The 24,776-nt window shown below is 42.9% G+C and overlaps 1 protein-coding gene across 4 annotated transcripts; it reads right to left on the bottom strand.

Annotated features, from left to right (window-relative positions):
* Window positions 1–1,812: 1,812 nt before the first annotated feature.
* On the bottom strand, window positions 1,813–24,455 carry epg5 (ectopic P-granules autophagy protein 5 homolog (C. elegans)). 4 transcript variants are annotated; one of them, XM_044370503.1, is made up of 46 exons: window positions 24,307–24,455; window positions 23,747–23,854; window positions 22,747–23,403; window positions 22,047–22,310; window positions 21,753–21,951; window positions 21,460–21,596; window positions 21,245–21,352; window positions 21,087–21,160; window positions 20,847–20,955; window positions 19,941–20,055; window positions 19,697–19,844; window positions 19,450–19,611; window positions 19,204–19,361; window positions 18,829–18,980; window positions 18,373–18,513; window positions 18,080–18,241; window positions 17,869–17,991; window positions 17,522–17,784; window positions 17,281–17,421; window positions 17,017–17,161; window positions 16,356–16,553; window positions 15,897–16,004; window positions 15,617–15,739; window positions 15,208–15,374; window positions 14,864–15,100; window positions 14,621–14,744; window positions 14,350–14,494; window positions 13,834–14,005; window positions 13,542–13,704; window positions 13,297–13,439; window positions 13,013–13,169; window positions 12,284–12,478; window positions 11,970–12,183; window positions 10,704–10,888; window positions 10,409–10,616; window positions 10,213–10,288; window positions 9,610–9,713; window positions 9,332–9,507; window positions 8,341–8,565; window positions 8,013–8,222; window positions 6,961–7,105; window positions 4,777–5,019; window positions 4,476–4,689; window positions 3,478–3,696; window positions 3,282–3,396; window positions 1,813–3,191 (listed from the first exon to the last, which is right to left on the bottom strand). In XM_044370503.1, the coding sequence occupies exons 2-46, from the start codon at window positions 23,798–23,800 to the stop codon at window positions 3,009–3,011; spliced, it is 7,761 nt and encodes a 2,586-aa protein (XP_044226438.1). In that variant the 5' UTR covers window positions 23,801–23,854; window positions 24,307–24,455; the 3' UTR covers window positions 1,813–3,008. The 4 variants fall into 4 exon arrangements, with proteins under 4 accessions (XP_044226438.1, XP_044226429.1, XP_044226443.1 ...); XM_044370494.1 differs by having other exon boundaries at window positions 24,322–24,455; XM_044370508.1 differs by having other exon boundaries at window positions 22,047–22,307; window positions 24,322–24,455.
* Window positions 24,456–24,776: the final 321 nt, after the last annotated feature.

The following is a 24,776-nucleotide window of genomic DNA, read 5'->3' as shown; positions in this document are numbered from 1 at the left end:
TGCTCTGCTGGTTCAATGCGAGAAAGAGTGAGACAGAGAAATAAAGGCTCATTTAAGCTTGAGTCATCACTCCCCTCTGGACTGGCGAGGAGGTGCGAGAAAAGTGGGTGTCTTGATGGAGGAGACTGTCTGACACATGCAAGCACACACACTGGCTCCCTCACACATGCATGTACAGCGTGGACTCACACACAAACACACACACTAAACATTCAAAACAATGCGATCATGTAGAAAAGTGTTGCATGGCTGTGGAGGAGAACGGGGAGAAGCATTCCTGTGTGTCCAGCTGAGTGTGTGTTTTGGCAGCAGGGAGGGACTTAGAGCCTTTGCAGCTGTCCCAGAAGAACAACTGGTCAGCAGTGGAGTGTTATTCATGCGGGGGCCCTCTGCTCAGCCTGTAACGGACACTGGAACATGCTGAAATCGCCTGCAATGCACTGACAGTAACATCTGGTGAAAATGGAATCTGAATGCTGCATCTGTCTGTGCCAAGTTTTCTTACTCACTATCATCAGAGGTTCTTGTGTAACTAGTCAGGTTTCAAATAATGCAGCCACATTGCTGCAGTAGTTCACTTTATACTGTCTGTTTCTGGACTGGATGCAGTTTGTGTGTTTGTTTTACTGTTTGTCTTCATCCTAATTGCCAGCGACTACCAATGGGAGCTGATCCACATGCTGCTTCGATGCTGAGCGTGCACTGAAACAGTCTAGGAACAACTATCCCTGACCTGATGCTGGGTTTCCATGGTGACACGGGAAACTGCCAGACAGTGATGTGTCTGCCAGAAATATTCTCAGTCTCAGCAATGGGACCTCTGTGCATGTGCGTCTGAGAACATGGGACGAGTGAGGGAAGAGGAAAATGTTTCAGAGCCAACTGTCACATAAATATCGACTGCTCCACCACCTGAGCTGAGAGACAGGAGGACAGAAGGCCGATTAGACAGCGTGAGAGACAGCAGACAAGGGGTTCACAAAACACACCGGAAACCATTTTCGAGTATGAAGAGGAGGCAGAAATGAGTCTCTAAGCATCTCCCACCTCCCCTCCTCCTTCTCCCTCTTACAGCCTCAGAACACCCAGTCCTCTCCACCTCCTCGCTCACTTTCAACCCTTTCCGTAACCATAGAGACCACTGCTGCCTGAAGAGAGGTTTTCTCCCAGACGCGGTGGTGTCAAATGAGGATTCTGGATGTATGTGTACGCATACACACATCAAAGCACACAGCTCAATTTATAGACTGCCTCCTTTGTGAGAGCTTCTTTCAATTGGGGACATGTACCTTCACACAGATGCAGAGAACAGCAGGATGCGCACGCCAATCAAATCACTCAGACACAGTGCATGCTTGTCATAACAAGCTTCTTAGACAAAGAAGCTTTCATTTTAGTTTGACCATCGGCAGTGTTATGCACGGAGAATGCAGATTGCTGTTAAGCTGTAAAGGCTGCGCTATGTATAGTGTCTGGATCTCTTCTGATTCCTTCACTGGTTCTTTAAAGCTCAATTCATGAATGTCTTTCCACGTGATGAGTTCAGGGACTTTAGATCTGTCTTCCTGCTCTCAGAAGATCAATGTACTACATATGTTCCCAGATCACCAAGCTGGTTGATAAATACCAGCTGCGAGACATTCAGTTCCCTTTATTGAAAAGAATCTTGTCTCTTTTGTGCAACCTGGCTCTATAGCTCCCCTCCCTCAGCGGCCTTACAGAACCAATCCTGATCACTGACTCATAAAAAAGAAATGCTTTTAACATTAATAGTCACCACGTAACACAGGCAATAAGGAAAGCTTCAGGCTGTAGAAGTGCAGCACGACTGTTATTGAGATGGCACAGAGCAACAGAAGTGGTGAAATGGCAAGGATGATAAAAATGTGAAAACTTGTTTTGGATGTACAGTAATGCTGAAGGTCCCCAAATGACCATTACATAACACCATTTTTGTACATAAATCAAGTTGTATGCTGTAACTAACGTCCCTGACCCTCTTAGTAATACTAACAGCATTAGCTATTTGTATTAATTTGGACACACTACTTTATAAGGAAGCCGAATGGTGTGGTGCTTTGTAATTGGCACTCAGAGTACTTTCTGGTGCATGTGCTTTTTCAGACGTCAGATTGTGTCACAGAAACAGATGAAACGACCACAGCTCATTGTCCAGAAGATTTAAGTAGCTGAGCAGACAAAAACAACATCTTTGGCAGAAACAAAGAAAGCACTTTTGGCTGAACATGAACATAATACTGGCAAATGTTCTGCAACTAAACATAATTATTTCACTGATCTGAATGTGTGTAGTACTTAGGATCCAGACATTTCTTCAACATGTAGTTCATAGTTAGATATTAGCATCAACAGCAAACATCATGAGTTTTAATCAGACTGTTAACCAGCTTTCCTGGTGTGTCCTCCACTCTATTTTAAGGAGGTACTACTAAACTGATAGGCCTATTAGATCTGTCCCTCAACTTCCTCCAAATAATCTGTGGACCCTTCAACTTTTTTTTTTGTCAGATTCCACATACAGGTGTGAAATTTGTAAAACCACAGTGTTGAATTCTGATTCATGAATTCTGCTTCAATAAATATGTGCAACATCCTCTCAAATCAAGAATAGAATAGATGGTGTTTAAAACCGACAGGCAGGTTACATAAAAAGCAACAAGGCATAAACATGAGTGAAGAAAGCAAAGTGCAAGAAAAGTTTAGCAAATGACCTTTCTTATACTTCTGACTGGTTTCATTTTTCATCACCAGTCAGAAAAGTCTTCTTCACAATTGCACCATGAGCTCTGATGAACGGTCATTTTCACTCACACACAGCTCTCTCTGATAACAATAGCACAAGTAGCTCAGTACTAGTGCCACTACTTGGAAACTTTGTGCTCCAGCAAGAATTTCTCTGTGCAGAACAGAGTTTTACTGTCACTGTATTTGACACAGAAATGTAACGTCCGGCAAATCTCCATCATGTGTGTCAGGTTAAGTCAAGGTTAATGGATGATGTGCAGGTATTTGAGGTCAGGGTACAAGAGGTTGGCTAGCAGGGCGAGCAGTCTGGGTCCATCTTTGAGACAGTGTCCTGGGTAGCGGATGAACTGAACAGCTTTATTCACAGAGTCTTCTAACTCCGCATACTGCTTATTGCTGGGCATGGCCTCCAACATCCCCAATGTCTGCATCCACAGAAAAAGAAGAAAGTTATTTTAGGAGATAATTGCAGACTACAAAATGAAAACACTGTATTTGCAGTTTTTGCTGCATACTTGCTGCGCTTTTGCAGAGAGCTGCAAGTCACTGGTGGGTTGGAGTCGGAGCTCAGTTTCTGATGGTACCTGGACTGAAAGGAATGCTGCCAGACTGCGTACCACCACCCTGAACCTAAATGCACATTAGACACACATTAACAGCCGGTCTATCATTATCAGTTGGTTTGTTTTAACAAAACACATGTGAGCTTACCTATTAGAAACAGGCGACCTCTTCCCGAGGCCTATAGCTCCTAGTAGTCCAGAGTTGAGTCTTTCCTCTCCCAGCTGAAGCAGTCTGGTTTGCAACCTCAACAGACCCATGACGACTCCAGATACTTCGCTGAGGCCCGCCTGTGGCTGTAGCTGCTCTACTGACAGGTTCATTGCCTTGTGCCACCAAAGAAACAGCTTGGCTTCATCACTGGGACCACTGGACACACAAAACACATTATAGCATGTGTAGTGAGTAAACTCACACGTAATGCAAAATCAAAATGATGGAACTTTAAAAAAGCCAAAAGAGGCCAAGAGGGTCCAACTGCAGCACCTCAGACCTCTCTCATGTAGGTATTATCGCTCTGGCGGAGCCCTAGCTGCAGGAGACCACCGTTCGCTTCCCGTTTCCAACCATGAGTTGGGACATTTTTAAAAAAACATAAAAACATTTTCATGGTGTTTACTGTGGTCATGATGACAAAGGTTATGTAACTTTAAGGAAGTACTAACCACGTTTCGAGTGATCATTTTAACCCAAACCATGATCTTTCCGTAACCCTAACCAAGTGGTTGTGCCTAAACCTAACCAGGCCTTAACCACAGTGTTGTCACACCATAAAACGTAATAATTAGTTGTAGTTGTTTGGGGCTTTTCTGCTTCCGTGTCCCCCACAAGCTTGAAGCACAGCCAAGAAAAGCAGTGGCAACCGGCAGTGCAGTAGTGCCCTTGCCTTACGAAAGATGCAACAAACTTTTAAAGTAGGCCTTGTAGATCTAATATGAGTGAAGATTCAGCAACTAAATTGCTTATTTCTCGCCTCAAATTTGTTCAGAAACAGATTTTGGTGGACTGCTAAGGTGAAATAAGTGAAAGTTTATCCTACTATTCATGCTCAAACCCCATTGGCTCACAGAAATGGGGCCTCAGGAGTGAGATCTGCAGTTGGACCCTTCTCAAAGAGGCAAGTGATTGAGAGAATGAGGGGGTCAAACCTGGGGAAGACTTGATTGGTCCATGTGTTAATCAGACCCAGTGTCCTTCTCTCATTGGCTGCTGTGTATTCACTGTTAAGACGCTGAAGGATGAAGGCATAGAGCGTCAGGAAGCTGCCTCCTGATTGACTCTCAGAGAGGAAGTCGTCCACGGTGAGCTCAGGCACCTGCAGCGATGCCAACACAGGACCCCAACCTACAGACTCCTCCTCAGCTGAAATCAGGGAAACATAAATAAAATCAGTGGAACATTAAACTTTCTATACAAATAGTTCAAAACCTGAATTTCTACTTTGGTTACCATGGTTGAAGTAGGCTGTGATGCACGCCTCCATGATGCGGGTCATGTGACGCACTGATGCAAGACAGCGCGAACAGGCCGTGAGAAGAGGCAGAATAGGGAAGCCCCTCCCCTTCCTGTCCAGCCAGGTAATGACGTGAGCGGCAAGGGCCTCGCCTGTTGAGACACCCACTCCATTGAGCAAAGCCAGCGCATCGCTGAACAGACTGCAGAACGCCATGTGCCTCTGCTCCAAACCCGTCTCTGTAGAGGAAATAAAAAGGAGGAAGACGTAGAAGTGAGGCGACTGTAGGATATCGAATTCTTTCAAAAACATTATGATTCCTTTTGGCGTAACAGTCTGTCTGTATAGGTGCAGGAGTACACACACAGAATCAGTGACCTCTGACCTAAAGGCACAAGGATGTCAAGGAAACATTGGACTGGACTAAAATCCTGTGCCTTCTCACTGCCAATCACAGAGAAAAAGGACAGTTTTGGAAAAGAGTGACTTTGTTTTTCTTTTGAGACACAAACAGTCTGCCCAAACCTGGATGGACCACCCTCCCTTCTCCTGCTAGCTCTTATCTCAAAAGTCGTAACTATTGGGATAAGTTAAATTCCAATTCTTCTCAAGTCTTCTCACTGTTTCATGATGTGTTGATGACACTGACAACAGATGACAGCTGGTGCATAATTTTCAGATATCCGATAGGAATTAAATTATTCCCCTTTAAAGTTGGAGGCCAGTTTTCTCTTCACACAATGGAATTAATTAGTAATCAACGCGGTCCCTCAAAGGAGCACCAAAGGATCTTCTTTCTCCAAAACACGCCTCCAGGCTGTATGAAGTTTTACAACTCTTTGTCTCGCTCCTCTGTGCTCAAGCCTTTTTGGGCTGTTGCTCCTTTTCTGCTTTTTTCCTTGCTGACTGCTGCTTCTTCTTCTGTATTCCTCTCAGCCCTGCAGTCGGGATGGCCTGACATTTCGGGCATTGTTTTTTTTTTGTTTTTTTCTATGACAGAGCTGAGAGCTCCAGAAAGAGACTCAGCTAAAGATGCCTAAGTCACAAGCCAAGCCGTACCATTTGACATTTGAATAATCTAATATTTTTGTTATCTCCTAATTTTATTGTGTAGTTAAACTTTTTACAGACTTTTCCAAGAACTCCTCTGATTAGTTTACAGCTCCATGCATCCAACTCTGCAGCCTGCCACTGAATGCACCAAGACTGAGACACATCCGTGCTGCGTGTGTCCACTACGTAGCCTCAGCTAGTCTGAGACTGGATTCACTCTCCTGAGAAGCAGTGAACCAAAGCTGTTTCACTGAACTTTCTGCAGCGATTCTCATCTGGCTGTCACTCTGGCGACCCGAGGATAGCTGTGTCTGCTTCGCCTTGCTCAGCCCTCATAAAACCATCTCCCTGCCGATTTAATATTCATTCATTATTCATTTAGCCTGCAGTAAACCAAAGATAATGAGACCGTTTCCAATAAACATATTTAAACAGAAGCCAATATCGCGAGTAGCTTGTAGCATGAAGTGTGTGCGCATTCAAGCGAAGGGGAGTCAGATTCTGCGGGGGAGTCCGAAAATTCTACAACACAGAGAAGTTCCTCATCATCAGCCCTTCATCACCAAGGAAACAATAGGAAAACCATCTACCATGTTTCTGTCTCAGAGTTGATGAATTTTTATTGGCTGTAGTTAGTCTTGGCCCCTCATTGCATTTTTGACTTGTTTTTGACAACCTTCATTCATTAATTTCTCATTCTGTCAACAACAACTTAATTTAATTTACCCATTTATTCATTCATTTTAGTTGTATATATGTATATATGCTTAATGTTTCCCATTCATCCCTATTCCTTGGTAGTTAAAATAAAACAGTAAATATTTTGATTTATAGCCAAATCGTTGTATTTGTCTGTTCCTTTATATCAGAGATGGAGGTTATATTATATATTCAGAGTTCATGACTTTCAGATATGACTGACTAATTTGATTGAATTATTTCTCATCCTAATCAATCAATTAATTAATAATTAATTATTGATTAATTAATCGATGGAGGTGGTGCCCCTATAATTTTACGAGTGCATAACATTAATTTTCAAGTGTAGTGTTATTCCTATAGCGAGTAAAGAGTTGAACATTGATTGATGATGATGATGTTAAAGACGACAGTGAGCATTAGCTCACCTGGCGGGTTGAATGTGATGATGCTCTCCAGCAGTGTCTCCAGCTGGGTCTCCAGGGTGCTGAGGCTAATGCTGCCTCCTTGCTCCAGAGTCACTAAAGACTGCACACACCAGCACACGTACACTCCTGCCTTCAGCGTCTCCTCCTGACACACAGAAAATGACAGAGATCAGAGGGTTTTTGTTTGTCTGGAGTAAGATTTATATAAAAAACACATTGATAAACCAAGAAACACACAACTTTGTCATTTACAATATAATGTATATCCTACTTTACTACAGGTATACATGAACTAATTTCTAATATTCACAATATGTTTCAGGTTGTATGGATGGATCTCCACTGTTTTTTTTTTAATTGTGCATATTTTGCTATAATTTGTAGTATCTATGTTTGAGAGCAAAGAAAGACTATTTTTAGAAATTAAGTTGTTGGTGAAATGTGAGGAAACACATTTCTGGATCTTGGCACAGTCCTGTGTACAGTATAGTTTGGAAGCGGATCATGTAGATCTTGCCAAAGTCCCTCTACTTAACAACATTATTAAGTGGTGTATAAATGTGCCTTCTGCTGCTCTACATCCACCGTAGAGATTTAATTGCTACATTAATGTAAACTGGCTGAGTGACACAGCGCTGGCTAAGAAAGATGAATCGTTTATGCTAAATTTAATGAGTATGTTCCAAGCCTCCCACTTTTACACAAAACATGTCTGCCTGAGGCACTGGAGATGCAGATATAGAGACTCGTGAATTCTTATATTCTCTAATACCTCTTTATAATATGGTTGCTCAATGAGAGTCATATCTAGTCTATTGATCTAAATTCTCCTTTTAGACTCTTATGAAATCTCACCTGTGAGCAGCTTTCATCCATTTATTTATAGAGTTATGAAAGAATTTAGTGGCTAATTTATTAAAAATGTCTGACTCACTGCATGTATCTGTTCATTCTCTCAATACTATATCATGAGTAGGGAGGTTCTATGATACATATATGGACACTCCCCATATATAGGTTTATGATGCTTTAATAAATCTGTGCTGTCTCACCCTGTGGGGAGTGTCATTAGGGCGGGGGTGGAGCCCAGCAGCGCTACGCAGTGATTTCAGCAGCAGCTGAGGTGCAGAATCAGCACTAAGCAGTAAGGAGGCGGGGTAGTGTGTGCCAACATATCCCAGAATGCCCTGGTATGAAGACAGGTCCAGCTGGTGCCAGGGCAGAGAGGTGGACTGGACCAAAAGACTGAGTAGAGGGGAGTCCTGGAGGTTGAGGAAGAAGAAATGAAGAAGAATGAATAGAGCATGGACAAGGGATCTCAAGTGGTTACAATGAGCCTTTTGTTTAAAAAAAAAAAAAAAAAGAATAGTTTGAACTCACCTGTTGACTCAGGAGCTGCTCCTCTTTTGCCAGAAAAACTAGCATGTATAACAGATAGACCAACATGGTGTGTGATTCCTTCTGAGTACCCATGTCGGGTAGAGGTGGATATGTTGTAGATGTGGCAGGCGTTTGTAAGTGGTCACTTAGGACGCTGACCCAGTTCACTTCACATAACACCTCTCCCATAAACAGGAAGCAGCTCTTGGGACTTCCTCTCTCCACCTGCAGGCATAGGAAGTTGAGAAAATAAAAAATATAACAAATTACATCTGATTATATATGTCTGATTCCCACTTAATGCAAGCTGCACATCTATGGCTCAACTGATAATCACTGTTATCTTGAAATCCAAACATCCTAAATATTAATTCAATTGGCATGTATCTTGTTTTAACTGGCAGGCCTCCACAAAGACATAACAGGGAATGACAGAGGTCTTCTGAAAATAATTACTGCTGCAGAAAAAACCCCACAATTGCTTGTAAATGCATAAATGGTTACAGATTTGGTTACAGATTGATCCATCTACAGCAGACCTTTGATCTAATATTATCAAAGAGATCCATGAGAAAGAAAGATCAAATTGAATCACTAAAACAGAAGCTGTTTTTCCTTCCCTTTTCCTCCTCTTGCTTAAGTCTTTCTCTTGTTGGTACACTTTCATTCATTGAAGAGCAAATATAATCAGTCTTTGAGATTTGATTTTTTTTTTAATGAATTCTAGTTTATTATTTTTGAATCAACTATTTGAGTAATGTGTACAGACTCTCTATATTAGCCTCTATGGATCCACGTGGTTCTTGAGAGACAAGAGCTTGGTTAGTAACAGGGTGTTGAGACTGTAATTACGGGAAGTCGGGCTAATAATAGCAGCTGGGGGCCAAGGACCGAGGTCTCAAATTAACAAGCTCCCCTGTGTCATGCATGTATAGATCAGTGTGCAGTGCTGGAGGTGAGGGGTCAGGAATCAGAGGGTTGAGTGTCTCACATTGAAGAGCTGCTCCATGAGCTGAGTGTCAGGGTGCAGGTGTCTCCATTGCAGGCTGCGGAGGTGTGTGTGGTACAGGTAGAGCAGGTATTCAGGCGTGCGGGGAGAGGTGCAGCTCTCACAGTACTGCATCATACACAGCCATAGAGCACCTCTCTGGCCAGGGAGCAGGCGATCTGTAACATGCACACATAGTTATATATAACAGTACAGACAACAAAGAATAGCAGCACATTAACACTCACTCGAGTGTGAACACAGGACCGCAGGGAACCCACCTCTGAATTTGTGGTGCAGCGTGTCAGTGAGTTGAGCGTACAGACTGACCAGAGATCCTGCTGCACTCGCATCGGTCTCCAGCCACGGGTAACACTTGAGGTTGCTGAGACACAGAGACACTGATATTGACATTCTCTTTGTTTTTTTCCTTTTCTTTACCCTGGGAAGTACAAAACCCTCACACCATCTATCGACCAGGAAAAACACAGTACAAATCTCTGGCCACATGAGGTTGACTCACAGTTTAAGAAGTAAACAAGTAAAAAGTAAACTTGTGTTCTTTTCTTTCTGAGCAATGTGTTTTTTTAGTGTAATGTACAGTGTGCTTCAGAAATTCAGAAAAAAAATCCCCACTGTTGGTTCAGTTTAATAATGCAATGACTACAACACCACAAGCATCTGCTATCCACCTGCAAGAAGGAACAGAGATTACATCTGAAAAAAAATCAACCTTGTGGAATATGAATATTTTTTCTCTCCTGTTCTCTCTTGAGTCTGTGCTCACATCTGTTTCACATCTGCCTCACTGACAGCAGTTCAGCTCTACAGTTTTGTATCTAAAACCAACAGCTGCTTGAGAGCTGAGGGTGTGTCATACTTACCCGCCATCATCAGTATCCAGGGGAAAGATCCAAGGCTTGAACAACTTCACAATCTTACTGTGCAGGTCCTGAAGAGCTGTGAGACACATTTCTCTTTTATGACAGCAGATAACAACAAAGCATGTGCACAAAACAATCTGATGATACTGATTTCAGGTCTAAATATCCTCTTTGTATTCTGGTATTTGATATTTACCCTTCATTATTTTACTGCTGCCCACTGACTCTCTGGCACAGCTGCTGAGCTGCACGTTGATCAGACAACCAACCAAATGGTCCCAGAAGGAGACAATGTCACTGATGTAGGGAGTCCAGGCAGAGTAGAGTCCAAAGCTGCGGAGGTCTGTCTTACTGAGACGACTCCGCAGGAAGTAGTCACTCAGCCAATCGACTGTCTCATCCACCTGTTAGCAGCAAATACGACACGACATTTTAGCTATTATCAGATTACAAGATTTGAGTCTGTTATCAACAACACCAACATTATTCACCTGCTGAGGAGAGAGGCTGATCGGGGATCTGTAGGGAGAGGCTGTGGGTCCGGCTGTACGGCTGGAGACATCACTGGTGCTGAGCGCTTGTTCACCTTTGATCCTGCTGTGGGTTGGAGGTAAACAGCCCAGCACTCGCAGAGTCACCTTCCAGCACTCTGGGCTCAGTAACTGGTTTGAGGAGCCTGGTGATGTTGAGAAATGTCTGTTTCGTTAGGAAGAACCTAAACTCAATATTCTTGATATAAAAGTGCTGTATTATTTATACAGTATTATTCATTTAGCAGTTGTGGCTCTAATACAGTTTAAGAATTAATTATTTTTATCTTTTGTTGGAGTGAAGATGACTAAGACACATTCTTCCAGACAGACACATTTATTTTTTCTGAATCACTTGAATCAGAAACAAGAATATTTTTCAAAGCAGTCCTTGCTTCTACATGAGCAAGGACATGAGCATGCAAGTAAAACATCACAAACAAAAAATGAAAAGATGCTATTTATTGTGACAGAATAACCATATCAAGTGAGTTTCTGATTTTCTTTCTGTAATATCATAAATGTAAGCAGATGGCTCAGAGGTGGCAAGAAAACCCAATTCCTTAACCTTAAAATGTGTGCTTTGGTTGGCATAGGTTGAGGAAACAGTGAAATAAAAAATGCATTTTCCTAGTTTTAATCCTGTGTCTCATCATTTGATGACTCATCTTGAGGGGTGTATACACAAATGTATCCAATTAAATGTGATTTTGGCCTCTTAGCTAACAGCACCTATCATATAGAGTAAAACTGCACTTGAACGATTGTAGGTTGTAGTGGCTAGCAGAACAATATCATTCAGCCATATTCTTTTCATTTCCAAAAGAATGTGGCTGAGGTCTGATTTATTCATTTTTCCTTCATCCTCCTCCTCCTCCTGATCTCACAACATGGGTAAGGGAGGTGTGTGTAGAGGCCACAAGCTCTGTTTCTCTCTGCAGCCCTTTATTGTGCTGCATTTGCTAAGCCACACCCACTTTTAGCGGTCCAACACCATCCACATGTACTGTTTCACTGGGAAATACGTCACGATACAGAAGCTCAACACTAACTTCTGTTTGTGAGACTCTAGAAGCCTAATATGTGTAGTCTAATGTTGTCTCATCCTTTATTATATTAAAAAATGGTACTGATAATTTAAGTTGTGGCTTTGAGACACAATAATAATTTGAATTCACAAATTTAAGGGGGCAACCCTTACACACAGACACAAACACACACACTTACTGGTTGTAAGCAGTCGCAGGCAGTCACTATAGTGGTCGGGGAAATGGTGGCGTAAAAGCCAGGTCCAGTGTTTGGTGAAAAGGTGAAAAGGTGTGAGAAGTTCAGGCTCAGGGTCTCGGCCGCAGACACAGAGAGCTCCATGGACCAACTCCAGCAAACGGGTTCTCTCAGAAAACACAGGATGGGCTTCGTTCAGCCACTGGGACAAATCAAACTACAAGGGGAGATGCAAAATTAGCTTCTGTAACTGAACCGCCACTGGGTGTACAGTATATCATATTTCTTCAATGAGTTGTATTTTTGTCTGGACTAACCTTGGTGAGCAGCATGAAAATGACATCAGCACTGTCTAGGTGTAGGGATGTCACCACATCTTGGTAGAGGAAGACGAGCTGATTGGGTGCTGCATTGGGAGTGAAGAAGGGGGAGATGAGAGGGCAAAGCCGCCTCTGTTCCAGGATGGTCTTCAGGACGCGGCCACACTCTTCTGCATTGCCCTGGATGAACACCTACACACAAAACAAGATTTACAGGCTAATTCACAAGTATGTTTAATCAAACCAGACACCAGCCTCAACCAGGGTCTGCCCCATTATTCTGCAGGGGGCTGACTCTACAACCTGATTTTATCCATGTGATGCGGCCAAAAGAACATGAGTTGCTTCAAATTTAAGTTTTTGGTTATGAGGTCTCAGCGGTTGAACTGTTCCCCATTTTTGTTCTTTATTTAAATGCATATAAAAATAAAAATTCTGCTAATAGCAGGAAGACAGTGGATTAAAATACTACTGCAATAGCATTTCTGATTCAGTATCCTTCATTAATACCCAAAAACTCATCATCCTTTTGCTCTCTTGTTGGGAACCAGTGTCGGGCTTCTGGAGTTTGAAGCAAGTAGGATTAACAATTTTGGCCATGGATACAAATTGTTGTCCAAGGGGTGAAGGATGTAACAGTCTGACTTTGTTTGGATATTTTAAATTAAGCTAAACAATACTTGATATAAACCTTGTAGTGCTATGTGTATATGCGTGTATGCACACCTGTCCCAGTATCTCCACACACGAGGAGAGGTACTGGCGTGTTGGCGGATGTCGCAGTGTGTCCTCACACACAAAGGAGACAACCTGGTAGAAGACAGACACGCCAACATGCTGCACTGCCGGTGATTTCTGTGCCTTGTACATATTCACCAGAGCCCTGAACACATAAATAAAACACACATAAGCCAACATCATTTTTTTCCCCCACATATGTTTGCATTTGTATTTATTGTTATGTAGATCATGTATCTTCTTTCAGAGCAGTGGGATCTGTTTATACGGACGTGATAAAGTTCTCAGTGTGGACAGCAGCCTGGGCCAGGCTTTGAGGAGGAGGAGCCATGGCGTCGGTTTGAAGCTTCTTGAGGTCCCTGCACAGTGATGTTATCTGAGTCTGCACCGCCTCCTGTCTCTGGACACGCTCACACTACACCGTGACACACACACGCACACACATTAACAAATCATGGGCAAGCATTTTACAGTGATACTTCTAAATGTGGCTTCTGTGCAGAGTGAGCGGTCGTACTGTGACAGTGATGTTTGCGGGTCCCTGGCACGGCTGCCCTCCCTTCCCTTTACACTCCAGGGCCATGCTGACTTGTTCGGGTCGGTTCTTATAAAGTAGAGGAAGACCTTCCAGCAGCTCCTGCTCCATTGCCACCTGCTGGGCTTCGCGTGCCACTGCAATCCTGACACCATCATGAACAAGTATTTTGTAATCAGAGCGTAGCTTTGTGTGTTTTCATGTGATTGTTGGCATGTGTACAAACGGGTGAGTTATATTTATATATAGTTATGTTTGTATGATCTCCATGTACCTGGCCTGGTCCTGCAGGATGCTGAGGTCTTGCTGCAGCAGATCAGCAGCAGCTTTAGAGTCGGTGAGACAGACAGAGGGGACCTCAGCTACTGGAGCTTTGTGGTGCTGCAGCTCCGGAGCTGAACGGGGAACTGGATGCTTCTGCAGGTTGGACAGGATACGTTCCCTTGCTGCACACAGAGAGACACAAAGCACAACATCAATCTGGTTAAAAAACACCCATGTTACCACAGTTGATGGAATTTGTTTTCAATATTGCATGCAAAAAAACTTGAAATAAAACAAAAAGTGTAAATTTTCATGCTGACTTGAAGGGATAAAATGGTAGAGGGCAAAATCACCACAACATAAGACCTACTGTACCATGAACGCCTACTTGATTTATGTGTTCATATTTGTGGAGATCACGAATCACAGTTCAAAATTGTCATCCTTCACATTTACTGCAGCGTTTCTGCTGAAATTAACCTGAAGGCAATGTTTTGAATCTAGAAAAACATTTTTGGCTCTGTACCATTGCTGAGGCTGGTGTAGTCAGTGAAGCCGGGGTTTTGGGCCTGAAGGAAGGTTGGCTCACTCTGAACCTTCTCCCACAGAGACAAAACCTCCCTCTCATCATACTGCAGACGCTCCTGGTCCACAAACTCAAGCCAAAGTTCCTACAGCAACAACACAGATTCAAATGTATGAGCAATATAACAAATCATCTGCTGTAACCACTGATCCATGTATTTTTCATTCATCAATCTTAACACACATACAACCACACAAAAAGAAACACTCACCTGCTGCCGCTGCATGACCTGTGCCAGTTTGTGTGGCTCATACTCTGGAGGAAGAGAGGGAAGGTACACTTCCTGCTTCTGCAGTGTTTCATCATCCAACCACACGGCAAACACACCAAACAACCTGTAGGCAACCAATCAGCTGAGATATGAGTATCTGTAAACACACTAATGGCTGCTTCTACCTGCTAGACAAGAGGAAATAATCTATTTCAGTGCTAATATCAAGCAGCAGAGACCTACCTGACCAGCTCTGTGTGTAGCTGAGGAGAGGTGAGGTAAGGGGGCCGGGGACTGTCGGGGCTTTCATCCCCCTGGTTGTCTGATGAGGGTGTGTGTGGCGGAGGCACCCTGAGGGCCTGGCTGGCAGCATGGTGGAAGTCAGACACCTCCTGTATTCTCTGTCTCAGGTCTCTGAGTAAGGTGGCCTGAGAGGAAGCCTGGAAGAACCTTTGGCCAATACATCCACCTGCAGCCAGCCTGGTGGGCAACACATATGAACAGATACATGGTACCTTTACTATACATGCATTCTGTCTATTTTGTGGTTTCTCTGGCTAAAAGGTTGTGAAGTGGGTGCATCGTACCCATATTCAGGCCCAGGCTGTCTGAGGTAGAGCTGTAGGAACTTCTGCCAGATCAGAGGAAGGAGGGGGTGGTCAGGGGGCGTGGCTAAGGCCTGACACGCCCAGCGGTACACCTGTAGTCGCTGCAGAGACGGGGCTACTGGCAACTTCAGCCTCTGTTGCGCCTTCTGGCTCAGACACAGACAGATAATTAACACCATCTAAATACAGCACTCTGGATTATGAACCACCAGTACTCTTTGACTTTGCAATTACTCTGTACCTACATAGAGTGCATCTTCTCTCAATTGTCTGAGGTTGTGCAACATTTTATTCTCTATTTACTGTGTCACTCCTGTATTGTGAAATGAAACATCCTGATATTTCCACCTCAACAAATGTATAACTTTTTGTGTGTTTGTTTGCATACCTTTAATGCTTGTTCTGGGGAGATGTTGGGCTCTGACAGGAGCTCATTCTCAACACATCGTCTGAGCTGAGAATCTTCCTCAAACACGCCCTCCATATTCAGCACCAGCCAGGCAAACCAAACCTACAGACGACACACACACACACACACACACACACACACACACACACACACACACACACACACACACACACACACACACACACACACACCAATCCTGTCAGGGACTGAGAACTTCACCAACGTGATCATAGTTCTTTCACATATTGTTGAGGCTTACCTCCACACTCAGCGATTGGCCCTCTATAAAGGAGGGCGTGGCATTTCCAGCAATCCAGCCAACCAGAGAGGAGAGCAGACCTCGATCTCCATGGTAACCCAAGGCATTCTGAGTAAGGTATGAAAATGGAAAAAAAAAAAATCACAATTATTGCTAGTGTCACTGTGCTAGTTCCTTTTTATTCGGCAGAGCTGACTTCCTGAAGTTTTCACAATGGAAACTTTCATAATACAATCACTAATGATATGAGATCTGTTTCATCACGTGACCCAGCGGCAGCCTGCACAGCAGTAAATTTGTACCATAACTTAATGGGTTAAAGGTGTAAGGTGTCTTTTGCACTTACTGTAATGATAATGCAATGTTAATGTTTATACAGAGCTAAATTCAGCATGTGTACCTGCTGGACCTATGAGAGTCCCTGAATTATGCAAACCTCTAACACGACTCAGTAAATACCTTATGCTGTTGGTACAGAAGCTTCTGCACACATTCCTCCTGGTGGTGGGTGAATGCAGCGCAACAGATTTGATCCATGAGGAATAGGACTGTTTTATCCCGGTACCACAGGTTCTGCTGAGTCAGAATCCCCACCCAAAATTCCAGCACTGCTGCAGCTCCGACACGACTGGGCTTTGAACTCTCTAATACATGGCTCTGGAATAAAACACACACACACGCATTTAAAAATGTCTTCTTTGTTTTGAGGAAGATGTAAGAGTTAAAATGACTTATGCTCATTGTACAGGCTGTTTTTCATTTTAAAATTTTACCCATCTTTTCCATATTTTTTTGGAAATATTGAATTTGTAAAACTTCACTGGTAATAGGTGTAAATAAGCATAATTTCTTGTACATTTTAGTTGTATAGTTTTCATATTTTTCAAAATGGAATTTCAGCCTTTTTCCTTTTGACTACTGAGTTATGATATTACTGACACTTGTTGGCATACACAAATACAAAGTGACTGTATCTGAATTTCTTTCTTTCTTAATTGTTAAGACAAATAATTCTTTAGATAATATTCCATATTTTTCAAATCACTGTAAGAATCCTGCATGTCAGTATTGGTTTGTGATGGATGTGAAGTCATTATAATAAAAGCTATTTGTAACATACTTGAATGACACTGTTCAGCAGTCGAACATGGTCTCCATAGGTGGTTCCTGTGAGGAGCGGTGCCACCCGGTGAGTGACCTGCTGCGTCACACCTTGAGGACACACACTGTCGTACTGCAAGAATAACTGGATACAACTTACAAACCTGGCATTAGCATAAGAAGGACACAAGAGAGAAGAGACATATGAATAAATGTTAAGTTTTAGACAGGCAACTTTTTCTGATCTTTCATGGGTTTTGTGTGAAGGATGTATCTTGCTTACTGAGAGTTGTTGAGCAGGTAGAAGCTGAGAGGATAGGTTGGGGGTAGGATGTTGTCCAGAAGATGCACAGCGGCTCTCAGGTGTCGAGACTGAATCAGACTCTTCAACAAACTAACTCCTTCAGTACAAAAGTTTTCCAGACTGGATAAAAAAAAAAAATCACACAGAGATGAACTTCATTAAAATTCTATTAGTGATTCAGCCATAAATATTCAATATAAATGTATGTGTGAGTACAAACCTATGTCCAACTGTTGTCATAGCAATGGACAGGTAGCATCCAATAGGGATGCCTGCTTTTACAGCCCTGAGAACAGAGTGCATGCTGGGAGCGTGTGTGAGCTCTGGAGGTGGGTTGGACGCCAAAGCAGGGACCGACCAGGCTCCTTTTGGGTTCTGGGAATTACCATGGAGCTTCAGCCTTAGCAACAGTTGCCACGCCCATTGACTAAAAGATGCTTCAGGAGACACGCCCAAACGAAGGACACTGGCAAGGTAAGACACCTGGAGGAAGGAAACAAAGTCATTCTTTGATACAAATGCAGTGGACCACACTAGATGCCGCTGAGGAACTGGTGCATGTGTTACCTGTTTGATCCCCTCTGATATGAGGCCACTGTATGGTTTGTCAGTGAGGTACTTTTGATAGGCTTCAGCCACCAGCAGAGCCACCTCACTGTGCAAAGATGAAGACAGGGCCAAGGATCCATCCTGCGAGACAAAACAGGCTAAGACATTTAACAACAAACTCATAACTGTACTCAAGACAGCAATTATTTTGAATGCACGTTTGACTTACCTGTGAGAAACCCCAGTTCAGACCCTCCAGTATAACACAGGCCAGCCGATTCTCCACCTCAGACAGAGGATGCTGGAGCAACCACGCTCCGATCACACATATTTCCTCTGGCCGGGGCCGCCACAGGCTCAGAGGCAGCTCTTTACACAAGTACAGTGCCATCTAACACACACGTACATAGACAGAAAAAAAAACTCATGAGTTTAAGTTCTTCCATTTCCATATTTTCCTCTGATTGCGGTCGCCTACTTGCATGTAAAAGCTTTAAGTAACAGCAGAATAGCAGAACTAACCATGCCGACAGTTTGTATGGTCTCTCTCAGTCTCTCCAGGAGCACGGAGATAATGTAAGGATGGGCTATCGCAATGGCAGCCAGCAACTCCCTCCCCACCTTGGAGTAGATTTCTCTGGTAGACATACTCACATAAGCCACCTGGAGCAAAAAATAAGGAAAGATATGTCAAAGAAAAAAGAAGGCATTATATGTCTTCTAACCAGGGGAATATATGATGAATTTTTAACCAGAGTTACATCCTTGTATGAACCTCTTTTCTCTTGCTACCCGATTTCCATATCCATCCATTTATATATAGAATACCTGTCTCCTTCACAGTCAGCCTTTGCCCAGTGTAAAAAAAAAAATCTGTAAAAAATCAGTAGGATGTTAAACATCCAAATTTCTCGTCTTTATTTTACTGGCTAAACACACACCTCCTCTAGTATCTCCCTTTGCATCTCCTCGTCATACCTGGTAAATCAGCAGAGTTATGGTTGTGATGAAGGCGGGGTCGGAGTGCTGAGCCGGTGTGGCCATGTGTGCCAGTGCGGTGAGGAGGGAGATACCGTCAGAGCTGTTCACCTCACACAGCCAATGCTCAAACTTCTCCTGGTGCTCCGGGTCTGTAACGGAGACAGTCATAAACTGTCAGGGTGACAACAAGTTTTTGGATGTTTTTCAAGTGAACTCAAGGGGCTTTAGGAGGGAAAATCAACATTCAGCTTTACAATGATATAACCCAAATCTAAGCATTATGATAATGCCCATGCAAGTTAGAATTTTTGCTTTTTGACTAGATAATATTCTTGACTCTGGTAATATTTGGTGCAGGTTATGTGTGCATACCTCTGAGAGCCTGAATGCAAGAATGTGTGTCATTGGCAGTGTTCAGTGTTTCTAGTCCTGCCGTCTCCGCACACTGCATAACATAAAGGACCCTCCACAGCATAGAGCTGGACAGAGTCCCATACGGCATCTCGGACATAAACAACCAAATGCCCAACCTGTGAGAGAAGACCACACAAAACAAATGTGAAAGCTCATAAAGTGAATATTTTCAGTTAAAATGAAAACTCAAGGACAATTCCTCACCTCTTGTTTCTGAGTACATGTAAAACAGCTCTGAGGAAGAGATGATCATATTCCTGCTGCAGCTTGTCCAAAGACAGCGAGTGTACATGAGAGCTGGATTCACCAGCACCAGTCACACTTGCATACTGGGCCCAGTGATCACTGACATAACACAGTGTCATTCTGAGGGAAACAAAAGAAGACATGTGATCAATGCTGTGCATTTGCTTACATTAATTTAATAAGCTTACACTATTGGTGCACTGACCGTATGATGTGTCCTATGCGTTTGACTAGCTGTCTGTATCTCGCCCTGTTATAGGTTTGTAGGCCAAGAGCGAGAATTTCAATGAGTGAGGAAGCAAAAGCAAACACACGCATCATCTTCTGACTGGAGGCATGAGGCTCATACACACCTGGAAACAGAGTGTCAGCTGTGTCAGTTCTTTCAGTGAGTGATACAAACCAAAAAAAACAAACAAAAAAAAAACATGACAGACAGATTCATTTACCCTGCTTGCTCATTCCCAGCATGTGTGAATAGAGCTGCTGGAAGGGGAACTGGGTCAGAAGGGAGATCAGGTCCTCCTCACACAGCAGCACCCAGCTGCTCTCTGGGTCCTCATCCTAAATGCAGAGAACAGCAGAGAAATGCAGTTACAGGTTAAATGACCACAATTAACTCATTTAAGTAAATAAGTCATAACAAGCTGTATTTTGCAGTTTTAAAGGAAACAATGCTAAGTGAATTCTAATTGCTTTTTATGTAAAATGGTAATTATTAAAAAGAAAGTTAAACAATATTTTATTTTTTAATTACAATAAATAACATAAAATGTCATTTGGCAAAGTAATATGTGTCTTGAAGGTTTTCAAAAGGTTTTCCAAGTTGTTCCTAAGCAACACATTAGTACTGGCAGCAGTTGAAGTTTGAAGACAGCAAACTGATATTTAAACGGTCATAGCTGCTTATTTAGCACCCTTTTTACAGCAGCTTTGAATGTGACTCAGCCAATCAGGCCAAAGACCAGAACACTCTGTTTTATAAATCATCGTCTACAATCTTCTCATGTTTTCTTTACAGATATATGAACTGGGTATTTTTTCATCATAACTGCATCACAAAGGAAAACAAAAAAGACACTGTATTTAACAGGGCAATAAAATTAACTTTATAAATTTAGTTCAGTATGTATTTTTTCACACAATCGCCATGTTGGAAAAAAAAAAAGATTTCTTATTTCCCTTTTATTTTTATCATAGCCTTTATTTTCTTCCATTACATGTAAACATACACCTGAAATTGTTCATAAATATGAACTCTATGATATATGAACTATGATAATTCTTTATTTTCAAAATGTGATGCAGAAGTTTTTTCTTTTCTCACAACACAGTCATTGCCTGGCTACATGTACCTCTTCTCCTCCTTCATCCACTAGGGTCCAGTTGCCTGACTCAGGTCCGGAAGCTGCTGAGCTCTGGCTCTCACATGGCTTCATATGGCCCAGAAACTCTGCACGGTGTCTGAGTCAAAACACAGAGGCCACTAATCAGAGATGTGAGGTTGTTAGACCCTGAGAGGATGACCTGGATTCTCATGGAAAACGGTTCAAAGTCAGTGGTGAACAAAAGAGTCAAAGGGCTTCATTACTTACCTAGCAGGTGACATTAAGATTGCCAGAGCTTGCATGAAGTGCTGCACTCCACAGGTGTTCCCCCAAACTTGGATCTAAGCAGATAAAAACTCCAGTCATCCATATGTACGACTATTGACATAATAACAATAAATGAGAGACTGTTTTCCAAAACTAACCTGAAGGAAAGCTGCAGCCCACTTGCCCACCCCAGCGGGACAACACAGCAGATGGCACAGCAGGTAAAGGTGCTCTCCTGACCCTCCAACATGCAGCAGGACCGCCACCTGGATAACAGAACCACATGAAAAATGAAAACAATACAATATCTTTACCATGGAGTAAGGGTGGAACATAGAAAAGGGGAAGCCGTAGAGTGTTTTTGTGCATATACCAATCTTTCCAGCCAGTGGTGGATGTCTGTCTGGAACTGCGTATCATCAAGGACTCTACGTGTGAAGCTGAAGAGGACACTGATGGCCTCTTTCAGGGGTTGGAGAGAACAAGGCTGTGTTTGGCTGCCAGAACAATCTGATAACAAAAACATACAAACCAGTAAAAAACAGATAAACAATGTCAGGTATGTACTCGGTATCAGTGGTGTATTTGAGAGGCATGTTTGGAAGAGTGTTAACCTCCAATCTGTTATGTCCACTTCAACACAATTACAGACCACAAGTCTCTCACCTTTTAATAGGCGATACAAGTATGATTCCACCTGAAGGCCTGACAGCAGAGCAGTGTATGCGTGCAGCGCCACCTTCTGATGGAGCAGCTCACTCCGAGCTTCAAACAGTCTCCTCAGTTCAGCCAACACACTCTGACTAAACTCTGCCTGCTGGAAGCGGTGATACCCGCACACCTTAGACTGGTCTGCACACACACCCTGTAGTGAAGAAATTATAAAAACTGTTATTACAGCAGAGAACCATTACAGTTTTCTTAAATATATACTTTTCTTTATTGTTCCAAAAAACACACCTGAAGTGTCAGCTGTTCGTCCCTGAAGCTCCAGAGACGATTCTGTGTGCTTTTGCAGTCAGAGGACTGTGTGTGTAGCTGTGTGTGTGACTGGGTCAGCTGTCTGCGACAGCGCCAGTAGTTCTGCAGCAGTTCGGTTAGTTCATGATTTTCCTGCCGGGCCAAAGCGCAGAACTGGACTGCACACACTTCAACACTCTCTAGCCAAGTACGCAACCCTCCGCCTGGCTCCCAGACACTCAGCTGCTCCTGTGAGAACGGCTGCTGAGGAAAAACATTAATGCATGTGGAGTATGTATACAAGGCAACACTGATGGCCCCTAAGACAAGTCCCTTAATAACTGGGTATGAACAATATTTACAATATCAAATATCACAACTCAGTCTTGAAAAGTCTTTTTTATTTCTCAGCTAGAGAATATTAATAGATTGTGTGGCATTGCTATTAAAAGTGCAGGCAGAGTACCTTCTTAATCAGAAGTAAAATTGTAAATGCTGTTTTGCCACCACAAATAAATTCTCAAGCTGTGAGAAACACTTCTAAGTGAAATGATAAAGCAGAGTCTTATTATGTTATTTTATTGGTTCAGAGGAAAACATTACGCCACACATTATGAATAAACCCATTTTTTCTATTTGAATAAACCTAAAACTGGATTCATAATCTCATTGAATGTTATCACATGATGTATGAGATTACCTGAATCTCTGGCGCCGTCTTGGGTAATTCTGGGTAGAGTTTGCTCCTAGAAAATTCAGCTACAGACTCCAGAGGCTGCAAACTCAGAGGAGAGGACTCCTGCTCAGCGAGTGCCAACACCGCAGGTCCCTTTCCACAATTTTTAACAGCTTCCTCACTGAGCTGTATCACAGGGCCTTCCTCCAGTGTTGGGAGAGAGGGGTACAGTGCAGGAGCACTGGGGACATTTGAGATCTCAAACTGCGTAGAAACACATGGCTGATTCCATGACTGCTGATCTCCTTCCAGCTCAGTGCTCTGTGGTGCAACTTCAAGCTCAGCGCCTTGAACTTTGACTCCACCATCTGTTTCATCCTGCTTTTCTGATTCTGTCAAATGCTCTGTAACTTCTGACGTCAGAGTTGACTGTAAAGTCTTTGTTGACACTGAGGTGGATAAAGTCTGTGATGAGGAGGTCTGTTGATTCTCAGAAAGCAGATCTGATGGCTGTCCTGTGATTTCAGGGGGTTGAACAGGGTCCTGATGCACCACTTCTGGCTCTTGATATGGCAGGCTGAGAGGGATGTCAGTGAAGTCAGAGGCGGACGCCTCATCACAAACAGCTGAGGGAGCTGTAGCTCTTTTGTCTTCCTCTGCATGCTTCTGCTTCCTGACCGGCTGAAGGCATACAAAACAATCAGACACAGACTAATTCCCTTCAGTTCACAACTCTGCCTGTGGCGTAGTTTCCTACATGTGACAATGGGTGTGTGACTAAAGAGCAAACATTGTGATGAATATAGCAAAAACTAATGCATTGTGCCAACTCAGTACAGTGAGCCAGTAAATCAGCTCAGTCATTTGAAATCAAGGAGACTTTCAATTTGAAATGTAAATGTTATGGGAGACCTGCAGACAGACATTCAAGTATTTGGATATTCTAAATTGTGCACCATTGTTATTGAGTGTGTTTGTATGTAACTCAGGAGAAATATACAGTAAATGTTTTGGTTTTAATCACCTGTGTTTTCCCGCTGGTTTTTGTCTTGGTCTTCTTTGGTCTTACAGCCTCCATCTTTAGTGCCTGCTGACCTCAGCCTTTCCCACCTCTGAGATCACATCAGTAAAGCTGATCGATTGGAAACAAACAGTCGTCATACGTGAACTTGAAACACACACACACACACACACACACACACACACACACACACACACACACACTCATACACACATACACACAAACAAGCAACAACAACCCTTTAGCCCAGCTGGAAGAGCTTGCGAGGTTTTTCTTGTGATAAGCAGCTAGTGGCTGGCTGTGTTGTCAAGATAAACACTGTCACTGGTTGTAAACAAAACCCCTCTCATGTGGCCTGTAGGGAAAATGATATCAAGGCAACGGATGGCACGTCTGCTTAACAGTGTAAACATAATGTCTAGAGGCTAAATTTCAAGAAAACCAAACCAGTGCTTATGAAAGCTTACAAGACGGCGCTCTACCAATGCTAAGCTAGGCTAACACGTAGCTGTTAGCTCGTCTTTCTCTTTGGTAATTTAATCACCAGCGTAGATTAACTTTACCGTTTTGTTGCTCACATTGTTAAAATAAGACTCCAACGCGTCCAACGGAGTGACATGAGGCGGCAGCCCCGTCCGCTGGTCAGCTGTCATTTGTTTTGTTTATTCCAGGAACTCCGATATCACAATCTTTAGTCACGTGACTACACCACCTCTCTACGGAAAGTCTGGGAGGCCAAACTGTATCACGCAAACAGAACAAAGGTCATATTGGTGTTTTGTTTACATTTTTAAATAACAATTCTGTGTTCATAAATCAGTATTTACGAGCAAGAAGCCCAACTTTTCTTATCTCTTATCTATGTCAAACAATACTTTACGGCATAAATACATATACAGCTGAATGCAACAACAAAGACCTGCCAGATTTACAATGTTTTTCATTTTATTGTTTAATTTAATTTTAACCATCCTGCTCACCATGGCGTGCTTGTGTACACAAGCTATGCAAAAGTTATGCTTGTTTGTTTCTT

The sequence above is a fragment of the Thunnus albacares genome, chromosome 2, assembly GCF_914725855.1.
Source record: "Thunnus albacares chromosome 2, fThuAlb1.1, whole genome shotgun sequence".
NCBI classification, from domain to species: Eukaryota; Metazoa; Chordata; class Actinopteri; order Scombriformes; family Scombridae; genus Thunnus; species Thunnus albacares.
The sequence above is the reverse complement of the archived record's forward strand: the minus strand, read 5'-3'. Positions and strand labels throughout refer to the sequence as shown.